The sequence below is a fragment of the Parasteatoda tepidariorum genome, chromosome 8 (assembly GCF_982258835.1).
Source record: "Parasteatoda tepidariorum strain Cologne lab strain chromosome 8, Ptep-v5.0, whole genome shotgun sequence".
In the NCBI taxonomy this organism is placed as follows: Eukaryota; Metazoa; Arthropoda; class Arachnida; order Araneae; family Theridiidae; genus Parasteatoda; species Parasteatoda tepidariorum.
Genome location: NC_141762.1, coordinates 19,030,316 through 19,051,431, shown reverse-complemented (window position 1 = coordinate 19,051,431; position 21,116 = coordinate 19,030,316). Strand labels below are relative to the sequence as shown.

General features: G+C 30.5%; 3 protein-coding genes across 3 annotated transcripts; all 3 read left to right on the top strand.

Moving 5' to 3' along the window:
- The first annotated feature begins 56 nt into the window (after positions 1 to 56).
- Positions 57 to 14,715, top strand: spn-A (RAD51 recombinase homolog spn-A). The gene is made up of 10 exons (XM_016067417.5): positions 57 to 211; positions 371 to 483; positions 1,223 to 1,360; positions 2,148 to 2,265; positions 4,666 to 4,757; positions 4,900 to 4,994; positions 6,785 to 6,898; positions 8,100 to 8,229; positions 9,801 to 9,922; positions 14,079 to 14,715. Exons 2-10 carry the CDS (start codon positions 406 to 408, stop codon positions 14,200 to 14,202), a joined length of 1,011 nt encoding a protein of 336 aa, XP_015922903.1. The 5' UTR covers positions 57 to 211; positions 371 to 405; the 3' UTR covers positions 14,203 to 14,715.
- A 692-nt stretch (positions 14,716 to 15,407) lies between these two features.
- On the top strand, positions 15,408 to 19,735 carry LOC147805767 (uncharacterized). The gene is made up of 3 exons (XM_087149472.1): positions 15,408 to 16,979; positions 17,155 to 19,521; positions 19,646 to 19,735. Exons 1-3 carry the CDS (start codon positions 15,408 to 15,410, stop codon positions 19,733 to 19,735), a joined length of 4,029 nt encoding a protein of 1,342 aa, XP_087005598.1.
- LOC147805766 (uncharacterized) lies at positions 15,554 to 21,116 on the top strand. The gene is made up of 2 exons (XM_087149918.1): positions 15,554 to 15,686; positions 19,311 to 21,116. The coding sequence occupies exon 2, from the start codon at positions 19,774 to 19,776 to the stop codon at positions 20,725 to 20,727; it is 954 nt and encodes a 317-aa protein (XP_087006044.1). The 5' UTR covers positions 15,554 to 15,686; positions 19,311 to 19,773; the 3' UTR covers positions 20,728 to 21,116.

Genomic DNA, 21,116 nt, shown 5'->3' with positions numbered 1-21,116 from the left:
AGTTTTCACTCACATCTACAAATTTTTTACAGTGAGAACGGAAAGTAAGGAATTTATGATCTGCTTTTCGCTCACAACGACAAACGGTTTCTGTCAAATCTTGTTTTTGCAGGCAGGCGCGAAAATTTGTATATCAAATTTTAATAATTTCGTTCCTTTAGTAAATATTGATTCAGCTAATTGCATTTTCCTGACGTTGGATTTAACAAAAGTAAATGTGACACTTGAAATAATGAAGTTTTAAATATTATTTAATTTTATTCTATTTAATTGCAACCGATTTTGTTAACTTGCTTCTTTGTTATTGTTTACTTTAATATCGCTTTTGATAATTCTGGACATTCCTTGATTATTCTTATACCCTTTTTAGATTGATTGTGTCTTTCAAATCCTTATCTTCAAACAATGTCAGCTGCACAGCAATGTGTTAATGAGGAGGAGGAATTAGATGAGGGTGGCCCTATGGCTATCCAAAAATTGGAGGTATGTTAAAAAATTACCTTAACTTATGTGATTATTGTTTGCCAATATTCATTATATCTTTCAAATGCTTCCACTACCTTTTCGCGTGAAGGAAAACTTTCTTGAATATTGTTAATTATTTTAGAAATAATTAAATTTGTTAAAACAATAATAAGGAATTTGAAAAAATGCATTTTTTATCCTGTTGTGTAACTCTACGACTTCATAGTCTCTAAAAATGGCCTTTGTCAATATCATTATAACTTATAAAAATATAAGTTCTCTTAGAGAGGCCTTACTTAAAACACACGTTGAGCATCATTTGAATATCATGTAAGCAAATTTTTGGCAATTTTAAATTCCATTTTCTCCCTTGTCACCAAACATAAGCTGCTAACTATAGATATGTCATATGCTACAAGTAAGCAAGTCGCATCACCAACTTGTTTTTGTTTGACTTGCTCTTGTTTAAGCTTTACTGATAGTCCTCTTCACGCCTTACCAGCCAAAATAAGCAGATCATAAATCCTCTTTCTCCTTTAGCTGCTTATTTAATATTTGAATAGCCATTTTTTTTATTGTAATCTAATACCTCTCATATTGAAATAATAAAAATGTTTTTTAAGGTAACTACTGTTGAGATTGTCATTCTGCTTACTGACTTTGTTAAATAAATTAGTAAGCAAATATTAATTTTAGAATGAATTTTTTCAATGAAAAGTTAATTATTATCTAATTTATTTTTTGTCTCTTTTTATAGGGTAATGGAATTACTGCTTCAGATATTAAAAAACTTCAAGATGCTGGCTTTTATACTGTAGAATGTGTAGCATTTGCTCCTAAAAGACATCTTTTGAGCATTAAAGGAATCAGTGAAGCAAAGGCTGACAAAATATTGGTAACTTATAATTTTATATATTATTTGGATTTGAGTAAGAGTCAGACTGGGAGTATGAGACCCAGTTGGACACTTGAATAAGAAGTCTTCTTAAAAAATGAGCAATTTTCTGTTTATAATTTTTGTTCGTTTTTAATATTCAGTAACGTTTAATTTACAGTGCTTATGAAGAATTTTAAGTATTCTTCAAGCTAAATGTTATATGTTTTATTTTTTAAAATTTCTTTTAATTAACCTTGTAGATTAATAAATTTTCTACTTTAAAAAAATTTACTTACTAACTTTTAGTAACTAACTATTGTAGTTTTAACGCAGAATTATCTATTAATTATGTAATAGAAATCGTGTGTGACTTTTTCTGTATGATTTGCAAATAAGAATTTTAAGTGTCATTTTGCCTGGTAATATTTTTTTCCCCTTTTTTTACTGTCCCCCTCCCTAGAATTGTAAATCTATTAGGAAAGATATTTATATTGCACTAGTCTAAGATGTTGATTTCTATAGTAATTTGTGACTTGTTTTTAGGCCCCTAGTAGGGATGTACCAGGCTCCTGGCAATTATCCAGTACTTGGCCATATTTTCATTACCTGGTTCATTTCCTGCTTTAGGTAAAAAAAGGACCTAGAAATTTTAAAGCCATACGTCTTCCCAAGAACCTGTACTTTCCAAAATTTAGTAGAATCAGTAAATTCTTGTTTTTCTGTACAAAAATTTATTATAAATGTTTAGTTTTTATATTCAAATTAAAATTTGCTTTCTACATCATTTTAAATTGTTTTTTCTTAGACGGAGGCTTTAAAACTTGTACCAATGGGATTTACAACTGCCACTGAATATCACAGAAAGCGATCAGAAATAATCCAAATCACAACAGGTTCAAAAGAATTGGATAAATTGTTGGGAGGTAACTTATCTCTTATATCTTATGATACACTGAAAAGTCCTGATAATTCACAATCTGCTTAACTTATGGTAGAATTCTTATAAAGAGAATTCTGACAAACAACTCTAAAACTGTTCAGATTAGGATCGTAGAAACAAATGGTCAAAAAATCAGTTACCATACTTGGTAATATTTCTTTCAAATCTTTTAATTTATGTTTTCTTCTTATATTTCCTTTCTTATTTCATGCCAAATTAATGACGACTGTTTTGAGCTGTGTTTCGTTTTGTTTTTTACCAACCAAGGGACAGCTATTTATACCTTAGCTATGTACCTAAATTACATTTGCAAAATTTTCTACAAAACTTAACTTCTTAAAAAGATATATTTTGTTATATCAGAAAATGAAACTTCATTTGTATACATATGATTTTGAGATTCCAAGTAATAAAGATATTCGGTTATTGTGCTCCTTGTTATTGGTTTAAAAAAAGAAATTGTTTTAAGTTTTGGTTTTCTAATCACATAGTATTTGTGTCCTAACATTCTGAACTGCATTTGGAAAAAGTAAGGCAAATCTACAGCTTTATCATTCATGCTTTGGAAGAATAAACAGAACAGTTTTTACCATTATTAAAACTGAATATGTCATACTACGAAACAAAGTTGAGATTTCCTTTCTCTAAGTAATTCATTTCTTGTAAAAAATTGCTAAAAAAAACATGATTTATAGATTTTGTTAATGTCTGAAGATATTGCTAGAAAAGAAAAATATATATATATTGTGTACTTTAATAGTCTTGGATAATGTGTTAAATATTAAAGAATAACATAATCCTCTAATTTTCTATATCACTCAACGAAAAGAAAAAAAAACTGGAACATGTTCATTTTTAGATTATTGAGTTTTTCATTTAAATGCCTTCTTTGTCCCATGTGACAATCAGTTTAGTTTAAATTTTAATTATACAGAATGTCATAGCGGAGTTCTCCCTAGGAATAAGAAGGGGCAAGGTGCTTCCTCATAGAAAAGGTCATTTTGAGTTTTGAAAGGGCACTCACTTAATACAGTAAAAATGTATCAAAATGTGTAATATTTTACAGTGTTCTCCCTAAGCGTTTTTTAAAGACTGCCCCTCCTGCTTGTCCTTTGATCCGAATAAATGTGCCGTCTTCATACTTTGGGTAAAAATAAGTCGTCAACCCTTAAAAACGCTGCCTTTTTTTAAAAAATTCAGATTCCATTTTGAAAAATAATTATTCACTGCTTAAATAATAATTACGCACTGGTAAAATTATCTGTGTTTATGGGTTTAATTCTGATTCCTAATCTTTTTTTTTTTTTTTTAAATTTTTGGGGACTATTAATGATAAATTAAATGTTTAAGTAAATGCCTTTTTTTATTAAAAAGAAAGCACATTTTCTGTTTAAATTATCTTAAAAAACTTTCCCCTTTGTTTATCAATGAATCATTTTTTGTTAGTTTACTTTTTTGAAAAAATATATGCACAGAGATTTCCTTTTAGCATGCCTTTAATTATTTTAATAGACAACAAAATTTTCCCTTATTTTGATAATGAGAGAGAATTACTTTTCAAATTGTACACATAAAATAATATGAGAGGGTAATTTAAAAATTGTTGAAGATAAAATTCAGCTATTTCATAATATTACACATTTTCATAAATATTTATTAAGTAAACGCCCTTTCAAAACTCAAAGTGACTTTTTCAGAGTGCCTTGCCCTTTTTTATTCCTAGGAACAACTCTGTATTGTATAATAAGTAATATTATGCAATTTTTAAATTACCTTTCAAACTATTTTATGTGTATACTTCAAAAAGTAATTCTCACTCTTTATCAAAATAAGAGAAAAATTTGTAGTTTATAAAAAATATTTAAAGGCATGCTGAAAGACAATCTCTGTGCATAAATGTTTCCAAAAGAAGTAAACTAAAAAAAATGAGTAATTGATAAACAACTTGAAAGCTTTTTTGCTATAATGTAAGCTTAAAATTATGAGTAAATAAACATTTAAATGTGCAATTGAAAAAAATAATAATAAAATTACCTAAAAAATTTATAAATTTACTCTCTTCCCCCTGAAAAAAGACAAACATATTGGCATTAAACAGTTGAGAATAATCCTAACAAAATAACTATTCGTAACAGTAAATGGAATTAAACACATAGTTTTACCTGTGTGTAAGTATTATTTACAGTGAATTACTTTTTTAAGAGAGGGTACATTTATATTGATCAAAGGGCAGGCAGTGCGGGCTGCCCTTCTGAAAAGACTTGGGAGAACACTGTCTCATGGTTCACTTGTTTTAACGGGACTTTGCTTTATTTCTTGTTATAAAATTTAAAATTACGTATAGCTATTTTGTATTTAAAATATATTATTTTTCTTGACCTAGGTGGTATAGAAACGGGTTCAATTACAGAAATATTTGGTGAGTTTCGCACTGGTAAAACTCAACTATGCCATACACTAGCTGTCACTTGTCAGGTAAATTGCATTTCTATTTTATTTGTACTCATTAATGTATTCATGTACTCATTAATTTATTTATTTTGTTGGAGTAAGAACTAAAATATGAAATTTTGATGTAGACTTCTTAAAATATAGAATGAAGATTTTTTATTTTTAGCTCCCTATTGATTACAATGGTGGGGAAGGAAAAAGTATTTATATTGATACGGAAAGCGGTTTCAGACCTGAAAGGCTAGTAGCTGTTTGTGATAGGTAAGTTCTAGTGTTCAGGAACAATGATATGCTTAAAATCTAAAATAAACGTATTATTTCCTGAAAGATGCTGTGTAATTCTAATTAGACATTCTGTAGGATAAATGGGATATTCAAAATTTTCTAATAATTGCAAATTTATTGCGTTAATTTTTAATTTTAAAAGGTTTAGATTGTGAAAAATATAATCACTAAAATCTTTATGAATAGTTATTAGGAATAAAATATTATGAATTAATGTAAAGGGAGGGTTTTTTGCTACCTTTGTTTCCTTGGTAACAATGTGACAGGCAGAAAAGCTACTCTTTTTATTCGCCCAGAAGTTAAGGAATACTGGTTTAAAAAAATTCTAATTTTTTTTAAATTTTAGAAGTAAAAAAAATCTTTATTTAGATAGATTTTTTACGCAATTTTTTGTTAAATTTTTTTTTCTTCAGAATTCCTTTTTTAAATCAATCAATAAATTACTTGTCTATTATGATTCAAAAGTATCAGTTAATATAATAAAAAACATTAAAAAATCAAGTTCATTAATGTTAATCATAAATTAAATGGAAAATATTGCAGACCATTTATAGTTAGTGCAATAAATTATTTATATTTTCATGTCAATAAAAATGCCCGAAATTCCCTATATGTAAAATATTTAGCATATTATGCAAAGTTATCCTGAAATTTATATTCTTTCGTTAAATCTACTGGATTTTTTTCCTATCTATGTTAGCGGCTATGATAATTTTATAATATTAATCTTATAATATCATAATAATGCATGAAGGAAAGTCAAGATTTGTGGATACCATGGTCACGAAAAGGGGAACTCTCATTTGCTTGAAATGCCGATTTAGTTTACAAAGACTAAGGTAAAAACTCAATACAACTATAAATAATTTTTAAGCTTTGGGCGAAAAAATTATTATTCAAGAATTACTAGTTTACTTAAAATCTGTCTATTTAAAGACCTAAAAATAATAGCTATAAAAGATTTCTAAAGTATTAGGAATTTAATATGTTTAAGGTTGGAACACAGTATTGTTTTACTAAGTGTGATCTAGATTTATAATGATATCAATAGAATAAGCCCGGCATGCTCATAATGCTACTATTGTAAATAGTGATTAGTGTTTACATATTCAACTGTGAAAATTTATTTAAATTTGTCTATTTTTTATCATGTAACCTAATTTCATAATTACAGTAGAGTATTGATAATTCGAGTCTCAGTTCCTTCGAGTTCTGGACTGTTCAAGTTTCCCATAAATCAGAGCTAGTGAAAAAAAAAGTCAGTCTTGTTCCCAAATAATGACCAACGCACACACAACACGTGGAGCAATTACTACGATTGACTTTAAGGCAATTACAGCAACTGAATGTTGAAAAACGATATTGTGTGCTAAACACTGTAGCATGCAAAAAGTGTGTTTAAACAAAAAAACTTTAAAACAATTATTTTAAATTACAATTAATCAGATGTAGTAATATAATGAATATAGTAACTGGGTATAATGTCAAATGTGCAGTGATCCTTTAATGATAGTAAATTTTCTTTAAATATAATATATTTTCCAATTAAATACTAGAATTTAAAAATTTATTTGTTTCCATTCATTTAAGTATTTATTAAATTTTGAATTTTAGATAATTCAAAAGTTCGAAGCATGCTCTGTGTCGTCCACCTTAAATCATAGAGATTCTACTGTATCCAAAATTAATTCAGAAGAAATAGCTTCAAAATTTATTAGTTACTGGTGTTTAAAACATTTTTTAAAAAATAAAATGTACTGTTTTAGGTATCAGTTGTCTAAGGAAGCTGTTTTAGAAAATGTTGTTTGTGCTAGAGCTCATAATACTGATCATCAAATGAAATTGGTATTGCTTGCTGCTGCAATGATGACAGAATCAAGGTAAATACATTTCACTTGTTATGTTGAAAAAAAAGTTTTTTTAATTGTTTTTATTATAATTCTTTATTTTTTGTGTCTACATAAAATATTCACAAATTATGTATGTAAATTAATTGCGAATTAAATAATGACAAAATATATATTAAGAATACTTTCATATAGTCTTTCATTGAATGATTAAGCTCTCCTCACTTAATTTTTAAAACTTTTCTCACTTAGTTTATTTGTTACTTGTTTCAGTTATTTATCATTAAGGTCATTAAAAAAAAAAAATTTTTTTTTTGTAAAAGCTGGGTGTTTCTCTATATTTGAATTGTATATTTTATGGCTACATTAAATTTTTGCTAGCTTCCTCATGAGTATTTCTGCTATAATTGTAAAAAAAAAAAAAAAATTATTCATATTTGAAGAATTTGTAGTTAGATAGTGATAAACTAATCTGTTTCAAAGGAAGACAATTTTACTTCCAGCTCTTTAATATTGTTTCCAGAAAAGTATTTTAAAAGTTTCAAGAATTTCCATTAGATAATGGCACACTGATTTCTTATTACCAACATGAAAACCGTAGAATTTTACCCCTGAAATGCTACTGATCAATTTGACAGTGTGGTTTGTCACTATTTTACCCCAAAGGAGCTGTGGTGGCTTAGGTTAAAAAATGCTCGCCATGCTGTGAAGTGAACCGGGTTCGAATCCCGGCAATGGTTGGTTGATTCAAATTCCACACCTGTCTCGCACCGACCACGGTGTTGATGTAACCATCTTCAGTGGTAGACAGATCATGGGTTAGAGTCCCCTTGCCGTCAGACTAACCGTGAGAGGTTTTCGTGGCTACCCTGTCCATGTAATGTAAATGCTGGTTATTTCCATCAAAAAGTCCTCCATTAAGGCAGAATTTCTCACTATACTTGATCAAGGAGTTCCCTTTTCTGCTGGATTGGATTAAAAGTTACAAGGCTATGGATCTGAACATTGGTAGCCATAAACTGAAAATTCAGTCGGCTGTTCAGCAACTTTTGAAATATATTACCCCAAAGCTCTTCATTTGTATTACCTGATGTATGTAAGACAAATAATTTTTTGAGTAAATGCCTCGTCATATTCCCCCAAACCCTTTATTTGTGTTTGCTAACTTATGTGATTTGAATAAATTTTTGATTATACCATAAAAAAGTTATTCATGTTTTAAAATTTCTTTCAGGTATGCACTGCTAATTGTTGACAGTGCAACTTCATTATACAGAACTGATTTCGTTGGCAGAGGAGAGCTGGCTGAAAGACAGCAACACTTAGCGAAATTCATGAGACTATTACAACGAGTAGCTGATGTGGTATGTGATTTTATAGTAAATTTTTTTTTATTGTTCTATTTGTGGGATGTTGTCGTAATAATTCTGTGTCGGGCGTTCATCAGGAGTGATTACAAACTACACTCATGAGACAATGTTTTCCTTACGGGAGAAGTCAGTTACTACTGAACTTCTTTCCATCTACCTGTAAAATATTTTATACAAGATGCTCAGTAAGTTGTAATTGGTCGATGACGCCGAATCTCATTGTTTAAAAAGCCGAGACTTAATCAGAACTCTCTCACTTAGTTTTGTTATAGCCACTAGGAAAGATATTTGAAGTTAAGTCTGTGTTCTGGTATGAGACTTAGGTGTAGTTAATATTATAATATTTTTCTTTCCTGAAATAATTTGTACTTTATTCACATGTCACAATCGGCAAATAAATATGTCTTTCTGAAAAAGCTGTTTTTCCTGCGTTCTGCAACTACATAAATTCATTTTTGCTATTTATCTATCTGTTTATTTAATGATGTTGCTAAGTAAAAGTGGCCCTTACCCATTCAACATTTATTCCACCCTTACCTGGCACCCTCTTTTTTCTTAGTTTTCATTCGCGTTCAATAACTAGTTTTTTTTTTTATGTAGATTTGTTGGAGAAAAGCTCTACTTCAAATAAACTTTGAGAAAAAAATTCTATAATAACTTTGGTTAGTTTTAACTCCTTAGTTTTTCAGTTAAAACATCTTTAATACCAAAAATTTGAAAATTACGAAAAGTTGAAATGTTGGATAAAAATTCCTGAAAAGATCATGAAGTAAGTGAATTATAAATTCATTCATGAAACTGTTATTTTATGCAGTGAATTTATTAATAAACTTTATATTAACTCTGTTTTTCGAAGCTGTCGCCAATTAAAATAAAAAAGACATAGTTTAAGTGAACTCTTGAAGCAATGCGATGATTTGAGACTATATATATAATCTTGCTGTGAGGAATTCTAGGCTTCAGAACAGGGAAATAACTTATATATTTTAAAAGTAATTAAACTTTTTTAAAAATTGCAAATTTGGTGACATTTTCCCCAAAAGATGAAAGTCATCAAAATCACTGCCTTATGCTCGGTCTTTGAAAAAATTTTGCGAGCCTGGACAATGCAGAGTTGAAGTAAGTTTTTAAATAATAAAAAATTAGAACACTAACACCTTTTATTTTCACAAAACTGTGGCTTTATTGACATTTTGTGCTCTTTTCAAAATAAGCATTGACAGCGCTGACTTTAGATTAGGCTAAACTTGACCTAACAGTTGCAAACTCACTGTAGTTATAAAAATAGCATATTATTCGCAAAAAAAAGCATCATTTCATTTACGAGAGAGCCTTAAAAGAACAGCCCTAAAAAATAAATAATTAAATAAAAACAGAAAAGAAACATTAAGTTGTAAAAAAATGTCATTCCTAATATGAAATTAAAAGTATTGCTCTTCTGAGAGTTCAGTATTTAGCATTGTGTTTTACTTATATTATAGTACATTGTTAATAAGTTATTATTTAAGGTACAAAAACAACATGCAAGATTAGTTTCATCTGATAAAATTGATTTTTTTCAATAGTTTGGTGTAGCTGTTGTTATAACCAATCAAGTGGTTGCTCAGGTAGATGGAGCTGCAATGTTTTCTGCTGATCCTAAAAAGCCAATTGGTGGACACATCATTGCTCATGCATCAACTACCAGGTCAGTCAATAATAACAATCAAATTGTTAGCATTTGATGTTCTTGGTCATATTCCTCTTTCTTTTTTCTTTCTTCCTTTTTCAATGTCTGTAGCTGTCAATTCTATTAGATTTTCCTATTTTGACATCAATTTCCTCATTAATTAGCATGGCTTAAATCTTGCCAGTTGTTCTCAGCATTTTTTTAAAATTCAAAATAATTTTTTTTAAGGAATGTTATTTTTTATTTCAAATTAATTCAATATCTGTGACTATTAAAAATTATGAATTTAAACGAATAATGGAAACATTTTATATTTATTCCTTTTGATGACAATTATAAATGGAAAGTATGGACCATAATTCAAATTTATATACAGTAAAACTTGTGTAAATTGACCACTTGTAGTACATTGTTTTAGTGGTAGACAAGTGAACAACTTATAGAGGGGGTGGGTCATTGTTTACTTTTTCGTTTCCTATATCTTGTAGGTATATATTTTAAAAAAAAGTTTTTTTTCTTGACCTAAAAATTTTATTTAGCAAATAGCCAAATGAATATCTTCAGAAATGTGTTTAAATGAACTTCAATTTGTTACATATAATTCTAATATTTAACTAACTTTTTTAAAAAAATTATTTCGTTGGTTATGCATGTGTAGTGCTTAATAAAAATAATTTCTTAAAGTATCAGACCACGAAAACACGTAATTTACACTATTTCACCAAACAAGTGAAATTTTAACATACATTGCAAAATAAGAGTAAATTTTCTGATTTTTTTTCTTCTTCTGGTCAACTTATGAGGGTTTTAGAATTGAATTTCATAATACCCCTAGACTAGGGGTGCTCAACCTGCGGCCCGCGGGCCAAATGCGGCCCGCCAACCCTCGATGTGCGGCCCGCGGCTGCAATCTGAACAAAATGAAAAAAAAAAAAATTAAATATTTGTTTTTGAAGAATAATAAAAAAAATTCGGTAATTTAAATTATACTTTTAAGTTTAACAATATTTTTAATACATCATTATTACGATTTACGAATTATAATTACCACTTTTGACGCTTTTCGTATGTGCCGATTCCAATGACTTTTCAGTAGTTATTGCTACCCATTTTCAAATAGTTTCTGAAATTGCGATTTTTGAAAGTTATGAAACGCTTTATTTGTGCAAACTTCATGGAAAATCTAAATGACTTTAGATCCTTTCTTCAACAGTTATTGCTGCACATTTCCGCCCGGTTTTTAAAACTTCGATATTTTAGCACGATATTATTGCGAATTGCGAGTAAAGAATCGCTCATTTAGGTAACCATTTTTTGACATGGCTTACTTGTAACGATTTTATCGCAAATCAAATTATTTTTCAATCGTTATTTTAGAAATTATTGCTACACATTTTTACAAGGTTTTGAAAGTACCGATATTTTTTATACTCTATTGCGACATTTTAATTTCAAATCCAGCATTTAAATTACATAAAATTTTGATGGACTTTATTTACTCCAATTTCATCTGAAATATAAAAGTATTTTGCTCATTGTTTTAGTAGTTATTACGCTTTCCCTGTGATTTAAAAAGATTATGATATTTTTAATACTATGGTTTGACAGCAAGCGAGTTTTGAATCGCGCATTAAAATAATTATTTTTTATGTGCTCTGTTTGTGCCGATTTTATCATTTGCGTTGTACCGATTTTAACACGCATTTTTTAAGAGGTTTTTCGAACGTGTTTTTTCTTCTTTCCCGTTATTGCTCCATTTTTATTTGTGATTTAGAATATACCTGATATTTTCACACAATATTACAACTCGCGAAATTCGATTCAGTTTTAATTTTTTTTCGTAACTTAAAAAGTAATTACGTACCTTAGCCAAATCAACACCTTCCCGGGTAAAAAAAAACGAGATGTGTTTATATTAAACGCGGTCCGTTTCGCAAAAAAAATAATTCAAAACACGGCATAATTCTTTAGTCCCATGAAGGCGAGCAAGTTTAACAACACACATCGAACCTATTCTTTTTGTTCTCACATGTAATTTAAAAGTCATACGTCGTAATTTGTATTTACGCTCTCTGAAAATTGCGCATTGCATTTCGTATTAACATTAATGAGATTTAAAAATAATCCATCGCGTTTCGTATTTACGGGATTTAAAATCACATATCGCGATTTGTGTTCTGGCGTTTAAAATATCATCCTTTGCTACTTTTCTCGCAATTAATATGCACGCGTTTTAAAAACCATATATCGCGATTCATATTCATGCATTTTAAAAATCAAGTGTTGTGAGTAGTCCTTTCGCAATTTAAAAGCCACACGATTCGTATTCACGCGATTTGACAGGCATCGAGTTTTTTATTTACGTAATTTAAAAATTACACATGGCAATTCGTATTCAAGCAATTAAAAAATAACACATAGCAATTCATATTCAATCAATTAAAAAATAACACATCGCTATTTGTATTTCCGCGATTTAAAAACCCAGAAAGGAAGAACACCATCTAGGACAAATTCCAAAACTGATTATGTTATTTGCTCTAAGTTTAATACTACCCACAACAACAGCTTCTGTCGAAAGACTGTTTTCCAGAATGAATTTGGCCTGTTCAAAATTACAGAGTAGTCTTTAAATACAATCATTACATTTTCATTTAATGGCTCAAAAAATATCACATAATCAAGTAGATAAAATTATCACAATATTCAAAAATTTTGCAAATTACAGTATAACCATTAAGAAATTTTTTAAACCATTTTCTACCTTCTTGGAGCATTTTATATCATTTATGATTGGGAAATGATTTGTATATCATTAAATTTTAACTGTATAAAAAATTTAATCAAGATAAGTTTCGTAAAGTAATGTAAATTTTATTGATTGTTAATTGATTGTGTATTAATTGTAAATAGTAAGTGTTATGTTAAAAATATATTCGTCATAAAAAGTTGTAAACAAGTATCTTAATAGTTTTTTATTATTAAGGAATATAGTTCCTTAAAATTTAATGTGTTTTCTTTCTTTCTTTCCTCTCTCAGCCTCTTATTATTAATTTAAAATAAAAATGTCTGAAAAAGTAATGTCTTAAAGTACATTCCCTAATAAATGCTAAATCTTATTTTCCACTTAAGGGGTTTTGTTTTAGTTTTAATAATTTTTAACCGTATAAACTTTCCTTAAATCAAAGTATTTAACTTGAATTTATATTAATAACTAGAATATTTATTTATTTGAAATTTAATTCTATGAAAAAAAATTTAACGTTAAAATTTATGTTTAAATGGACTTCTGTATTTTGTAGTGTGATAAAAAAAATTTCAATTTTTCCATAGTTTTTTAATTATTTCAATTTATCTAAATTTTTTCTGATAAATTGATTCTGATTTTCGAATTCTGTTTTCCTTCTTAAGTAATCAGTTTTGCATTTTCTAATTTTAAACCCTTTAAAGTATTGTATTTTCTGCAAAGAGATTACAAGGTAAACCAACAAAAAGAATTTAGTGTTATATAAACAATGATGTTTATATAACAATCACCACCAACAATTGCTTTCAATATGTCGGTCTAAACACTTTGGCATGCGGCCCTTCATTGGTCAATCTGCTGTGCATGTGGCCCTTCACTGAAAAAGGTTGTGCACCCCTACCCTAGACAAAATTGACTTATGTCAGTGGTCAACATACAGGATAGACAGGTGGTCAAGTTACAAAGGTTTTGCTTCTTTATATTATATAGGAAAAATTCCATTCTTGATAATTGAGGTCAACTTATGCAGGTGTCCAACTTACAAGGGTGGTCAACTTGGCAGTTACCACTGTGTGTGTATATATATATATATATATATATATATATTAGAAATTAATTTTTAAACAAATTAATTATTAAAGTTAAATTAAAAAATCAATTTTTCCAAAAATAACTTAATTTTTTACTTCTGTTTTACTAGTAAAAATGAAGAGGAACAATTATGGTTAATATGGTAGCTTTTGCTGCCTTTACTGCACTTATTCTGAAATTTATCATCCTATCACTTTTATTTTTACAGTTCTTGTTTGTATTATATAGAATGATTTTTATTGTTTTCTAACTAGCGCCAAATCTGCAAGTTAAAATTATATTATCATATTTTTATACTTTAATGACATGTGTAGAATAATAACTTTATTTTGTTAGGTTGTACTTAAGAAAAGGCAGAGGTGAAACAAGAATTTGTAAGATATACGATTCACCTTGTCTGCCTGAAGCTGAGGCAATGTTTGCTATCAATCCTGATGGAATTGGTGATGCAAAGGACTAAGCTAATTTTTTTTTCAATGCCTTTGTTATTCAATTGAGGAATTGGTACAATTTACTCTCAACACTGATGGAATCGATGATACAAAGGACTAAAGTAATTATATTCAATGCCTTTGTTATTCAATTCGTGAAGAAGTCATATTTGTTATCCATCCTGATGAAATCTGTGTTGCAAAAGACTAGAGTAAAGGAAATTGGTGATGCAATGAACTAAAATATTTGTATTCAGCACCTTTTTTTTTTTATTGAAAAAAGGCCATGATTGCCATCAATCTTAAGGGAATATGCAGAGGCTTTGTGAACCATCCTTCTTTTTGGAATTTATGACACTGGACTAGGAAACGAAAGTTCTAGGCTTATGGGGTTATTCCATATCTTGTAAATTTTTTTATCATTTATTTAATGTTTAAACATATTTATTCATCACATTATGTATTTGTCTTTCTTATTATGCAAAATTATTTTTTAAGAGAAAAATATTATATTTCTTATAATAAATTATTTTACTACAAAATGTAGTAACTCTTATATTTCACTATTGCAAGTTTTCCAATTTTTCTTTCATTAAACTAGGTTTCCCTTAAGTTATTGATTCTACACCCAGATTGTAAGTCTTTTGGATTTAATTTCCAAAGTTTTCCTCATAGCGCAAAACTTGTTTTAGTTTCATTTAAATATTGAGACTTCAGCTGCCATCATTAGACTATGGTACAGATAAAAAGTATATACAGTCAAACCCCGCTATAGTGAACCTGGGATATAGTGAACACTCGGATGTAGTGAACTTTTTTAGCGGTCCCGTCCGTATTCCTATTTAAATAATGTTATTTTTAACGCTTATAGTGAACAGCTTAGAACTTGGAAACTCGGTTATAGTGGACTCAAATTTCATTTCTTTAAATATCTTTTTCAGTCCTCCATCTTTAAACTTGTAGGTGTTGGGACTGAAAATGAATGCATTCTGTTAAGTGACGCCAGAGGGCGTATGTGCCAGGGAGAAAATTGTAGTGTTAGTAGTAGTAGTAGATGCATGTAACGGCAGCGATGAACCATCGCCACATCTCTCAATAAATTGTTTTGTTTGTAACCAGTCGCCTAGAATTACTTATAACCTCTTCATACAGTCCAAGCTATCGACGACCCTGACAGTTTGGTCGTAACAGCCGGAGTGCTAATCTAGCAGAATTAATCGTGAATTAATTCGACATGGCGACTGCTACAAAAGCTACTACGTCGCTCGAGTCTAGCGTCGTTCTAACAAGGAAACGAGCAAGCATCAAAGGTCAAATAACTAGGCTTTCGAACGTGCTTACCGATGAAACACCCAATCAAAAATCCCTTGAAATCAAACTCAATTCATTGAGGGGTCTAAAAACGAAGATCGATGATCTTCGAAACGATTGCTACAGTATCTTATCCGATACAGATTTAGCAGACTTTGAAATTTCCCTAACGGAAATGGAGGACAACGTAGAAGCAATTGAGGTAAGCTTCTTAGACTTAATTATTCCACAAACTTCAAATTTGAGTTCAAATTCTGTTTTGAATGAACCGAATACTAATGCAAACATTAAACTACCTCAAATTACTTTACCCCAATTTTCGGGTAAATACACTGACTGGCTTACCTTCAAAGCTCAGTTTACTACCTTAATTGATGAAAACAATCAATTAAGTGACTCTCAAAAACTGTATTATTTACAATCATCATTAACTGGTACTGCAAAACAATTACAGAATGTAGATGACTCTTATTCTTCCTTGTTTAACGCATTAAAAAACAGATATGAAAACAAACGACTGATAGTAAACAGTCATATAACTGAGTTATTAAATTTAAGTAAAATTAAATTTGAATCTTGTAAGGATTTAAGAAACTTAATTGATAATTTACTTAATCAATTAAGAGCATTAAAGCAACTTGGATTAGAACAAAATAAATTAACTGAGACACTAATAATGAACATTGTTTTGCAACGCCTTGACGATGAATCAAGAAAGGCTTTCGAAATGTCTTTAAATTGTAACGAATTACCCACTTGGGAATTTTTTACTGAGTTTGTGTTAAAACGTATTCAAGCTCTTGAAAATGTTCAAAAATGTATTTCCGTTTCAAAACCGAAACAAGAAGTAACCCCCAAACATAAAAGTTTCGTTTTGCAAAATGATAAACATTTCTCTTGCTCTATGTGTCATCAAAACCATTTAATATATAAGTGTAAAAAATTCATTGACTTATCTGCTCAAGAGCGATTGAATAGTGTAAGAAAATTGCATCTGTGTTTTAATTGTTTGGGTAAACACATGTTATCTCAATGTAAAAAATTAGAGTTTAAATGTAAACATTGCTCTAGAAATCATCATTCGACACTTCATGGGGCTAATTTCTTAAAACCCGAAGTTGAGAACAAAAATAATCAAATATTAGAATCCAATTGCTCTAATTTAACTGAGATTATTCCAAATCAAGCAAATATTGAGATGAGTAATATGAGTGGAGGGGAAACGAAAACTGTCACTTCCTCCTTCGCCCTTTCTCACAGCTGGCAGAAGGCGCCGCCAAGCAGTTGTAATGTCTATGATACTTACTCAAATGTTTTGCTTTCAACTGCTTTAATTTATGTGCGAGGAATAAATGAATGTTTTTATCCCTTTTTATGTATTCTCGATAGCGGTTCTGAAATAAGCGCTATTACTGCTGATGCAGCAAAATTATTGTGTTTAAAGGAGAATACATTAAACTCATTAATAACTGGAATTAATGGGGCAACTTTGAATGTAAATAAATCGATCTCTGCTCTTGTTTCTAATAAAAATAGAGACTTTACGAAAGAGATAAAAATGCTGATAGTGCCTAAGATTACTGAATTAACCCCTGCTAGCTAAACCGCTTGATGTTTCTAAAATTAAATTTCCTCAAAATTTGACTTATGCAAATCCTAACTTTTTTAAGCCTCAACGTGCTCAAATCTTGCTTGGCGGAGATATTTTTTACGAACTATTACGAACCGAGCAAATAAAATTGGAAAATAGTTCAGTCATTTTACAGAACTCTGTACTCGGCTGGATTGTAACGGGAAGATTGGGCACTAAAGATAATTGTAAGGAATACAAATGTCACTTAGTATCACAAGATCACACTTTAACTGATTTGCAAAAATTTTGGGACCTTGAGTCTCTAGGAATAAAGGATGAACCCAAATGCTTAGAGGGGGATGAAGCACTATCCAAATTTAATGAAACAATTAGTTATAAAAATAAAAGATATGAAATCACTCTTCCTTGGAAAAGAGATTGGAGGGAATTGAACGATAATCTTACCGTCGCAACTAAGCGATTTAAAGGTCTTTTAAATCGTATGACTTCAAATGAAAAAATGTATATTCAATATAGTGAAATATTGCAAGATTACTTAGAAAAGGGAATTATTGAGAAGGTTCCAACCGCTTCAGATAATGTTGATAAACCTGTGTTCTATTTACCCCATCACCCAGTTTTCCGGAAGGACAGTGTTTATACGAAGTGTCGCATTGTTTTTGATGCTAGTTCTTGTGATGTTGGTGAACTTTCACTTAACGATTGTCTCTGGACGGGAACGAAACTTAATCCGAATGTATTTCATCTTTTAACCTTTTTCCGAATGAATAAATTTGCTATTTTAGCGGACATTGAACGTGCCTTTTTGCAAATAGCATTGAACGAAAATGATAAGGACGCATTAAGGTTCCTTTTCACTCTAGACGATCCCACTAAATCTGAAAATACTCAATTGCAGGTATTCAGATTCAACAGGCTTCCATTTGGAGTCAATGCAAGCCCTTTTTTGCTCTCAGCGACTCTCAAGCACCATAATGATAAGTTCAAGAAAATATATCCAACAACTTCAAATATTCTTGATACTTGCTTTTATGTCGACGACATTGTAGCTGGTGCAGATAACTTGTCTGAAGCCTTCAAAATTTCTAGGGAAGCTGACATTATCATGAAGGATGCTAGCATGCACCTTCGTAAATGGGTCTCAAACGACGAGTCACTAAAACAAATGTGGGAGGAACAAGGATTCAGTACTCTTCCTTCATCCTCATCAGAAAGCCCAAACGAGTTACACAAAGTTCTTGGGATGTCCTGGGATACAAAACTGGATATTTTAACTATGGAAGTTAAGGGACTACTGGAATTTCTTGACTTGAGAAAAAATACAAAACGATTTGTGTTGCAAGCAGCAGGTAGAATATTCGATCCCGTAGGACTAGTAACACCTTACACCATCAGATTAAAGATTCTTCTCCAAGAATTATGGTTGCGTAAGATCTCATGGGACGACGAGCTTCCTTCAGATATTCAAGAAACTTGGAAGCAGTGGTGTATCGAAATTCCTGAATTGGCTAACTTGCAAATACCCAGAAATGTATTTCAAATTTCTGACCATTCAGATTTTGTGTTAGAATTGCATGCATTTGCAGACGCTAGTCCAAAGGCTTACGGTGCCGCCATATACTTAAGAATTAAAACAGCAAATCAAGTAACTGTAAACTTAGTGGCTTCCAAGAGCCGTGTTGCACCCCTTAAGAGAATTTCTCTTCCTAGGTTAGAATTGATAGCCGCATTGCTTGCTTCACGACTTGCACGTGAAGTAAAGAAGGTATTAGATCGGAAAGGAATATCTTCTATTTATTATTGGACAGACTCGCAGATTACATTGTATTGGATAAAAGGTTCCATATATAAGTGGAAACCCTTTGTAGCAAACAGGGTTAAAGAAATTCAATCTCTCACTGACCGAGAATCTTGGAATCATTGTGCTGGATGCGACAATCCAGCAGACTTAGTAACTAGAGGAATAAGTTGCAAATCTCTCATCGAAAAAATCACCTGGTGGACCGGACCAGACTTCTTAAAGGAATTAGTAATTCCTAAGTGTGATGAGACTCTGAACATTCCAGAAACTGACCTACCTTGTGAAGAACTGAAAAAGTGCTCTGCTCCTGATCCTAATGACATTCAATCTGTTTCTTTAATTACCACCAATGATGGATCCTTTTTTGAACAAATTCTTAACCTTTCTAACAGTTTTGTTAAACTAATTCGAATTTTATCCTTTATTTTTAGATTTATTCATAATTGTCGTAATCCAATATCTAGAAATAAGGGGTTCTTAACCATTGGAGAGAACAAAGATGCAGAAAATTGGCTTCTGCTTTCATTGCAGTCAGGTGAGTTCCAAGAGGAATTTAAAAGGCTCAAACAAGGTGATCCAGTTTCATCTAGGAGTAAGTTATCTTGTTTAAATGTATTCTTGGATGAAAATTCTCTAATTCGTGTTGGTGGCAGACTTAGAAACTCTGACTTATCGAATAATAGTAAATTTCCCATTGTGCTGCCTAGCAAGCATAAATTAACTGATGTAATTTTGAATCATTATCATTTGAAGTATTTTCATTTAGGTGCACAAGCACTCTTGTTTCAAGTGCGACAGAAATTCTGGCCGCTTAACGGCAGAAATAATTGTCGTAAAATTGTTCATTCTTGTGTGATTTGCTTTAAAAATAAGCCTGTAAGTGTTCAACAAATAATGGCCGATCTACCAAGGGAACGTGTCACTCCTAATTTTGTCTTTAATGTGACAGGGGTTGACTTTTGTGGCCCCTTTCTAGTAAAATTTAAAAATCAGCGTAAAGGTGTGTTAAATAAGATTTACGTAGCTGTTTTTATTTGCTTATGCTCAAAGGCTATACATCTTGATTTTGTTTCAGACTTAACCACTCAAGGATTTATAGCTTGTTTGAAACGTTTCTTTGGTAGACGAGGCAAATGTTCGAAAATCATGTCTGACAATGGAAAGACATTTGTTGGAGCAAATGTTGAGATTAAAAAACTTTTGAAGCTTGTCACTTCCCGTGATGAAAACTTGTCTAACTTTCTCTCAAACGAGAATATTGTATGGGAATTTATACCCCCAAAATCACCTAATTTTGGGGGCCTTTGGGAAGCTTTGGTGAAGGCTTTCAAATTTCATTTCAAACGAGTAATAGGTAGCCAAAAATTGACGCTTGAAGAATTTGTAACTATTTTAGCTGAAATAGAAGGAGTATTGAACTCCCGACCCCTCATTCCATTGTCGGCAAACTTTGATGATTTTCGGACATTAAGTCCAGGTCACTTCATAATTGGGAGACCAATAAATGGCCTTCAAGAACCTCTACTTAATGATATCAAGGAAACTCATTTGTCCAAATGGCAAAGGGTAACTAAATTTAGTCAACAAATTTGGCAATTGTGGAAGAAAGATTACTTAAATAATGTGCAGGGTCGAACCAAATGGAAATTTAGTAAGGACGATGTAAAACAAGGTACTCTTGTTTTAATGAAAAATGAGCCACTTCCTGCCACACAGTGGTCAGTTGGAAGAATAGTGGAAATATTTCAAAGTAGGGATGGAAAAATAAGAATTGTAAATGTACGTATGCCTAATGGTAAAATTTTCAAGAGAAATGTCAGAGACATTTGTATATTACCTCTTGAATAAAAGAAAAAAAAAAGTTGTTTTTCTTATGCATATGTTTTTGAAAAGAAACTATTTGAGTGAATTAATTTTGTTTATAATTATATATGTATATTAATCAGCACATGTTATCCTACTGTATTTGTTCTCAAATTGTGTGTAATCATAGCAAAATTTAGTTGTTCATTATTTTTTATGATTCTAATAGTATTCATATGTGCTATGTATTCTGTTTGTTAGTTATATTGTTTATTGAAATTATGTAATTGAATTTCAATCGGGGGGGAATGTTAAGTGACGCCAGAGGGCGTATGTGCCAGGGAGAAAATTGTAGTGTTAGTAGTAGTAGTAGATGCATGTAACGGCAGCGATGAACCATCGCCACATCTCTCAATAAATTGTTTTGTTTGTAA

What these genes read in the sequence shown, in the direction of transcription:
- spn-A (XM_016067417.5), top strand. Translation starts at nt 406, where the DNA reads ATGTCAGCTGCACAGCAATGTGTTAATGAGGAGGAGGAATTAGATGAG. An exon ending in TGGCTATCCAAAAATTGGAG is followed by an intron (nt 484 to 1,222) that starts GTATGTTAAAAA and finishes CTCTTTTTATAG; the next exon opens with GGTAATGGAATTACTGCTTC. An exon ending in CACTAGCTGTCACTTGTCAG is followed by an intron (nt 4,758 to 4,899) that starts GTAAATTGCATT and finishes TTTTATTTTTAG; the next exon opens with CTCCCTATTGATTACAATGG.
- LOC147805767 (XM_087149472.1), top strand. Translation starts at nt 15,408, where the DNA reads ATGGCGACTGCTACAAAAGCTACTACGTCGCTCGAGTCTAGCGTCGTT. An exon ending in TTAATGGGGCAACTTTGAAT is followed by an intron (nt 16,980 to 17,154) that starts GTAAATAAATCG and finishes AACTTTTTTAAG; the next exon opens with CCTCAACGTGCTCAAATCTT. An exon ending in ATGAAAATTCTCTAATTCGT is followed by an intron (nt 19,522 to 19,645) that starts GTTGGTGGCAGA and finishes ATTTTCATTTAG; the next exon opens with GTGCACAAGCACTCTTGTTT.
- LOC147805766 (XM_087149918.1), top strand. Translation starts at nt 19,774, where the DNA reads ATGGCCGATCTACCAAGGGAACGTGTCACTCCTAATTTTGTCTTTAAT.